An 8,347-nucleotide genomic window follows, 5' to 3' on the forward strand; every position below is an offset into this window, starting at 1 on the left:
ACATCCAACCACCTGCGCTGCCTCATGTTCAGGTTCGGCTGATCCATGATATGTCTCAAGCTCTTGTGATCCATGTAAATGGTACATCGGACCCCATAAATGTAATGTCTCCATATCTTGAGGGCGAATACCACCGCTCCCAGCTCCAAATCATGCGTAGGGTATCGCGTCTCATGCGGCTTCAACTGCCGCGACGCATAAGCTATCACTCGTCCCCTCTGCATGAGGACTGCCCCTAGACCTGTGATGGATGCATCACAGAACACCACAAAGTCCTCAACTCCTTCCGGGAGTGTCAAAACTGGGGCCTCACACAACCGCTGCCGGAGGGTCTCGAACGCCCTCTGCTGCTCAGAGCCCCACCGGAAATCCACCCCCTTCCTCATCAGACGAGTGAGGGGTACTGCAATCTTGGAGAAATCCTGAATGAATCTCCGGTAGTATCCCGCTAATCCCAAAAAGCTCCTGATGTCCGAGGGAGATTTCGGAACCTCCCACTGCATGACCGCCTCGATTTTGGCTGGAGCGACCAAAATCCCCTCCTGGTTAACGAGGTGTCCAAGGAACTGGACCTCCCGTAACCAAAACTCACACTTCGAGAACTTGGCATATAGCCGCTCTTGTCTCAGAACTCCCAATAGCTCCCTGAGATGCTCCTCGTGCTGCTCTCGGGTCTTGGAATACACCAAGATATCATCTATAAACACGATGACCGAGCGATCCAACATCGGTCTGCAGACCTGATTCATCAGGTCCATGAATATCGCTGGCGCGTTGGTGAGCCCAAACGGCATCACCACAAACTCATAATGTCCATAACGGGTTCGAAACGCAGTCTTCTCTACGTCCTCCTCTCTGACCCTGACCTGATGATACCCGGACCTCAAATCGATCTTGGAAAACCAAGATGCGCCCTGCAACTGATCAAAGAGATCATCTATCCTCGGGAGTGGGTCACGGTTCTTCACCGTTAACTTATTCAACTCCTGGTAATCAATGCACATCTGGTGCGAACTGTCCTTCTTTCGGACAAAAAGAATCGGTGCTCCCCATGGAGAACTGCTTGGTCGAATGAATGCTTGCCCAACAATTCCTGTAGCTGTGACGACAGCTCCTGCATATCTGGTGGTGCCAATCGGTAAGACGCCTTAGCGATAGGGGCCGCACCTGTCACCAGGTCGATCCTGAACTCGACCTGCCTCTCCGGAGGTACTCCGGGTAATTCCTCCGGGAACACATCAGCAAACTCTCTAACCACGGGGACCTCTAAAACTGGAGTCTGATCCCTGTCCCGCGTATCCATCACATATGCTAAATAACCCGCACACCCGTGCTGAATGTACTGCCGAGCCCTGGCAGCCGAACAAAACCCTGATCCCGCTCTAGTGCCCTCGCCATATATAATCAACTCTCCCCCACTTGGGGTTCGAACCACTACCCGCTGACCCTCACAATCAATCATGGCACCGAAACGACTGAGCCAGTCCATCCCCACAATCACACATACATCCCCCATGGGGATCGGAATCAAGTCTATCGGAAAAGGTACCCCGAAGATCTCTATCTCGCACCCTCGGTAGGTCGAAGAAGCAGAAACCCCGTGTGCGTTGGCGATAGAAACTCGCAACGGACACTCTAGCTCGCCTACTGGCACTCTGAACTCCCTACTAAATGTCTGAGATACAAAAGACCGACTCGCCCCCGAGTCAAATAAAACCAATGCAGGTAAGGAGTTCACTAGGAACGTACCTAATCACAAGTATAACGGATAAGCATACAAAATATATAACTAATGGGAGTAAGGATAGAAACATATCAGCAACTACATCCGGTGCTGCCCTGGCCTCCTCGGCTGTAAGCTGGAAGGCACGACCCTGAGTCTTCGGAGGCTCTGCCCTGACTGGTCTCCTATCCGTGATCCTTAAGGTAGTCGGCGCTGGAGTATGCGCCGGCTTGGCGGCTAGCAATGGACAGTTGGCCTTAACGTGGCTAACCTGATCGCAGTGATAACATAACCTCATACCCTGAATTGGGATTGCCTGGCGACAGTCCTTCGCGTAATGCCCCTCCTTGCCACACCTGTGGCACCCACTACCAGCTCGACACACCAAAATGACCCTTGCCACACTTCCCACAAGTGCGGCTCTGCTGACCCCCGGTCCTAGTATCAGCGGTCTTAGACCGATTCGGCGCCGGCTGAGACTGTGCTGGGGCCTGCCGCTGCTCTTTCAACTGCAGCTCAATCTCCAACTCACGCCGTCTGGCAGCCTCCTGCAGCTCTAGAAGAGTATCACATCGCTGGGTAGACACAAACTGACGGATATCCGTCTTGAGCATGCTCAGATAACGGGTCATCTGAGCATGCTCGGAAGCAAACTCCGGGCAAAACATCGCCTTCTCAGTGAACATACGAGTGATCTCCGTCACTGACTCCCCATCCTGTCTCAAACTCAGAAACTCCTATGCCAAACGTTCCCACTCAACCCGCGGAATGTAACAGGCGCGGAACATGTCCCTGAACTGCTCCCAAGTAACACCATCTCTCTGATCATCAGTGTACGACCCAGTCGCAAGTCTCCACCAGTACTTGGCCCCGGACCTTAGCAGGTTCAGAGCACACCTGACCTTTTGGTCAGTAGGACACGAGCAGGTGAAGAAACACCCCTCCACATCTGAAATCCACCTCATAGCCTTGATGGGATCCTGTGTCCCATCAAAAGTAGGGGGCTTCGTGTTATCGAAGTCCCTGTACTGAAAGCCCCTACCAACTCCTCCCCCTGCCGCGGATACAGCTGATGCAGCTGTTGCGGCAGCTGTCTCTGCAAGGGCTGAGTAGTGCTCATCAAAATAATCTACCATGGTGGTCTTAATCGACCCGAACATCTCCGACAACTGTGCCCGGAACATAGCAACAACCTAATCATGCAAGATCTCTCGAATCCTGGCATCCAACTCCTCTGTACCCATCTGCACCACCGACTCAGGTGCTGTTGGCCCCTCCTGGCCTCTGTCCCCTGATCCTGATCTCGAACCGGATCCAACCACAAAGCGTATCGTCATCACCATTCTAAACCATACCACAAGATATCAGATAATCCATATAAATAACTGGGAGCCAACTCCCGACTAACCCTAGGGATTGTGACTTACTTGACACGTGTATGGGTCCTGTGCTTTTAGTAGTACGGGCCCATACTACCTTCCACACCTACCCATTTTTGTCTGAAGTATCACCACAACGCCCTAACTGAATACACAACATGGCGAGCGCTCAATCCTCACTCCTAGAGGAATGCTAAATATCTCATAACTGGCCTCTCGGCCTCACACAACCCACCTATCCAAGAAACTTCCACGAACCCTGCAACACTAGTGTATGCTAGCCATACATAACGTTGGACCCTATAGACTTTTGAATATCCAATCCTACCCTAAGCTCCCAATCAAACAAGAACAAAACATAAGGCGAAATCGAACATTCTCAGGCTATAAGATCTTAATTATGTATAACCGTGATGCATACACTAAGTAACTATAGTAATGATGTCAATCTCATTTAAAGGAAACCCTAGGCTAGCAGGCATCACGTAATCAGACAATTCTATCATACCATTCCTGAAGATCCTTAGCCTAGTACTAACATGCTGTTCTAACATATCTCATAATCAAATAACCTGTATGGTATTTTGGGGTCTACTTACTGGCTTCGGCTGATCGTACACCCTGCATCCTCCTTTACTTATTTTGAAAACCTTTTTGAAAAATTATTTTGAAAACCTTTCCTTGATTTGAGACTGGAGTTACACTAGTGTTCCTCCAATTCACTCAAACCAAGGCTCTGATACCAACTTGTAACACCCATAAAATTTTTTCAAAATTTAACTTTCACACTCATTCCAAATTCATCAAAAACATTACACACTGGTTTTCAAAATGTATAATATTAGATTTTTCCCAGAAACATAAACAAAACAGGAGGAGCTGTACGATCACGCCTTCGCCTTGCCGCGATCCCCTGATGTACCTGAAACAATAAACTGAAACTGTAAGCCCGAGAGCTTAGTGAGTTCCCCAAAATACCGATACACTTCACATAACACATATATAAACAACAGCATGTACTGGGTCCATAACTTTACAGACTGGATTACCCCCTGGGCCCACAGTGTGAGTCTGGATTGCCTGACGGGCCCACATCTCACATCTGGCTTGTCATCGAGCCCACAGTACGAGTCTCCCTTAGCTCGTAACTGGAATGCTCCCAAGCCCACAGTACGAGTCTCCCTTAGCCCGTAACTGGAATGCTCCTAGGGTTTGTTGGCTACCGCACGGAGCAGTACAACCTCAACCCATCCCACATAACATATATCATACAACATCACCACTGAGAATGCAATAATCATATAACATCACAGGTAGTCCTACAGGTCTACCTAACTGGCATAACCACTAGCATGCAACACTAGCACATTTTCAACATTTAACACTGCTAGGATAACATATCCAATGGGCCGGCCTTGGTGCCTTAGACCCCTTAGTATAGTGAGGATAACTCACCTCGCAACTGTCGTCTGAAACTAGAAAGCTCAACTCCCGGATCACCAACACGAACTCCACCACCTAGAGTTACCATAAAACCCTTTTTCATAAATTTCAAAATTACCAAAATACCCTCAGAAGTCTACTGGTCAACTCTTGGTCAAATTCAAAGTCCTCAGTCAAAATCAACAGTCCATGTTGACTCGACTCGTCGAGTGCAGTTCACCGACTCGTCGAGTCCTTCCTGAACTCGAGATGTCGTGAAATCCTTGGTTGACTCGTCGAGTTTCCTCGCAACTCGCCGAGGTCACGCGTATCAAAGGGTTGTGGAAAAACTCTAGCCGACTCGCCGAGTCATATATCTGACTCGCCGAGCCCAAGGCAATCTTCATCGGACTCGCCGAGTTGTTCATCCAACTCGTCGAGTACATGACTATCTTCATATCACTCGCCGAGTCGACCTTGCGACTCGCCGAGTCCCTTCAATCCTTTAACCATACTGATGCTTTTTAAGTCATGCAAAGGCTCCATATTGCAGATCCAGCTTCCCAAGGCATGTTTATCACGTAAAGTTGCAAACTTTACGTGCATGCATGGCTCTAAAGGCTCTTAATGACGAATCCAAGCTTACAGTGGAGTTTTTCACTCAAGGAAGGCTTCAAACATGACCAAGCTCGAAACTTTATGAACCTAGAAGCCAAGAAGGGTCCAGATCTGAAGTTGCAACTTCAGATCTAGCTCATACACCACAATATAATCATAACCAAGCCAAAACAACCCTAAACCTCACCCAAATGAGATCTAGAAAGAAATGAGGTAAAGGTGACCACTTGATACCTTCAAATGATGCTAACTGAGGTAGATTTATGATCCCCCACACTTTCCTTGCTTCTAGTCTCTTGTCCTCTAAGTTCTTCTTTCAAAGATCCACTTTCCAAAGCTTAAAACACACAAGAATGAAGCACTACACGGATTATTTTTTACTGGACTCTCAAGGGACTGTAAAGAGGCTGAAGGAGGCTTATGATTCTTTAAATAGGGTGCAAAAACCCGGGATTTAGGGTTTCATCTGCCAGCTCCTACTCGTCGAGTCCCTTCTTGGACTCGACGAGTAGGTCACTAAATTACGTGGACCAATCCGATGCTACTCAACGAGTAGGGCAACCAACTCGTCGAGTAGACCTTGAAATCAAAGAAATTCTTATTTAATCAATACCTGAGAATCGGGGCGTTACAACTTTAATGAAAAGAAAATGAAAACTTTAAAATAAATTGAATCACCAAAGTTTTAAAATCAAGAAGCTTGAACTACACTAGTTGTATCCATTCTTGTTTTCTATTGTTGTGAAGTAGGCTTGTTGCTCATGTGAATCTAAAGGAAAAATTAGAGCATCTTCATATATAATATTTTTCATTCCAACCAAAATCATAATTATATAGTATAAATTTGGATAATAAGAAAGAAGAAAATGAAGCAATATTTCTTACCATAAACTTTTATATTTCCTTCTCATCGCCATCTTCCTCTTTCTTATTACTTATGCTCTCCATCGACAATCTTTTTATATGAAGTTTCTAATCTACCTCTCAACCACTCATGCAACTCTTTAAACCATTCTAATAAAAATCTACCATTGTATATATATATATATATATATATATATATATATATATATATATATATATATATATATATACAATTTAATCAATTGGTGTCATAAGAACCATTAAGTATCATAAGTTAAAAAACTATTGACTGTTAGTTGTTAATTGGATGCTACTGAAAAGTTATATAAGTTTAAATAGATATTAGGCCGGACGGAGTGGTGAGCGGGGAAGCCACGGGAAACAATCCCACACGAAGAAACACCGCACCGGGGGTGCGGGAAAGGAAACGCAGGAATAAGATGGGGGGAGGGAGTCCCGCACTCTCTCTCTTCACATGATTGGTTGTTTATTTATTTTTCTTTTTTTTGATTCCAAACGGTTATATAGCAGTTATATATATATATATATATATATATATATATATATATATATATATATATATATATATATATATATATATATATATATATATATATATTCTTTCCCTTTTCTTAACCTATAAATACTACAACATTCTATCTTATTTTTAACCCATAACCTATATTTCTCTCCAAAAAATATTATTCAAAATGTCATCATCTTCATCATCCGATTCGACGGCTATAGAGGAGGCTATGTTTATTGGTTTTGTCATGGCGAAAACAGTTGCATACTATCAAAACCGACTAGGCGAAACATCATGTGCACGATCTAACCCAAGAAAGTCGCCGTTGCGTAGAAATCGCCTTATGGAAGATTATTTTGCAGATGACGCCATCTATGCTGTAAAGTTTTGACGTCGGTTCCGGATGAGGAAGGAACTATTCTTACGTATTGTTGGCGATTTGGAAGGCCGCTTTCCATATTTCCAATGGAAAATGGATGCAAGGCGGAAAAAAGGTTTCTCTCCCATTCAAAAATGCACGGCTGCAATTCGTCAGCTAGCATACGGCATGGGCGCAGACAAATGGGACGAGTATTTTAGGATGTCAGAGCGTACCGTGCGGGAGTGTGTGTACAAGTTCTGCAAAACGTTCTGTTTGGTTTATGGGCAACGATATTTGCGCAAACCAACTATCAACGATATCCACCAATTGTACACGCTGCATGAAGGCAAGCATGGATTCCCGGGAATGCTAGGTAGTATCGATTGCATGCATTGGAGTTGGTCATTATGCCCCAACGCATGGCGTGGTCAGTAACATGAGAGGCGACCACAAAGAGCCGACGATCATTCTAGAGGCTATCGCATCACATGATCTTTGGATATGGCATGCATTCTTTGGTCCAACTGGTGCAAACAATGACATCAATGTGCTATACCAGTTGCCGGTATTCAACGATATCTACCTTGGAAAGTCGCACGATGTACCTTTTCAAGCAAATGGGTTAGCATATAAGCGTGAATACTATCTTACTGACGGTATATATCCTCCCTTGTCTGTTTTTGTGAAATCGTTTACATGTCCTAACGACCAGAAAAGGAAAAAGTTTAAAGAATCGCAAGAGTCAGCTAGGAAGGATGTGGAGCGAACATTTGGTGTACTTAAGAGACGTTGGCAAGTACTAACGGTCGGGGCAATGTCATATGAGGTGAAAAGGTTACAACACGTAATGTATGCATGTATCATATTGCATAATATGATTCTTGAAGACGAATGAAGAGCGATATGCGTGTACAAAGAAAATGAAGTTTTGCCAAATGTCGAAGGAGTGGCCGTTGGTACACAAGAGTATAGGATGAATAGAAGAGAAGTACACAATCGCGACATTCATCACGCCCTTCGTGCTGATTTGGTGGAGCACATTTATAGGGCTCATGTTCAGCCCACGTTAGAGTTTTCTCACGATGATTTGTTTGACGAATCAGACGAGGATTCTTATATGTTCGTCGAGAGTGAAGATTCCGACGACGAGAGTGACGCTGGGGAGAATGATGAAGACGATCAAGGCGATGACGGGGACGATGAGGGCGATGACGAAGACGATGATTCTGAGTGACGTATTTTGGTTTAAATAAAATTAGGATATTAATTATGTTTTCTATGTTGTGGGTTGTTTTATTTTTTTTTGCGTTTTTTTTATTTTTCTACTTATTTAAATATTAGGTTTAATGTAATTTTTATTTTAATTAATGAAATGCATTTTCTTTTTAATTAAAATTTTTGGTTATTTTTAATCTAAAAATTATAAATCATAAAAATCAATTAATTTTATTAAA

At 44.5% G+C, this 8,347-nt stretch overlaps 1 protein-coding gene across 1 annotated transcript; it reads left to right on the forward strand.

The window, feature by feature from the left end:
* Nucleotides 1–7,329: 7,329 nt before the first annotated feature.
* On the forward strand, nucleotides 7,330–8,127 carry LOC145126947 (uncharacterized). Its single transcript, XM_079062211.1, has 2 exons — nucleotides 7,330–7,727; nucleotides 7,791–8,127. The coding sequence occupies exons 1-2, from the start codon at nucleotides 7,330–7,332 to the stop codon at nucleotides 8,125–8,127; spliced, it is 735 nt and encodes a 244-aa protein (XP_078918337.1).
* The last annotated feature ends 220 nt before the right edge of the window (nucleotides 8,128–8,347 follow it).

This window comes from Lactuca virosa, chromosome 7, assembly GCF_052849685.1.
Source record: "Lactuca virosa cultivar CGN04683 chromosome 7, Lactuca_virosa_CGN04683_v6, whole genome shotgun sequence".
Classification (NCBI taxonomy): Eukaryota; Viridiplantae; Streptophyta; class Magnoliopsida; order Asterales; family Asteraceae; genus Lactuca; species Lactuca virosa.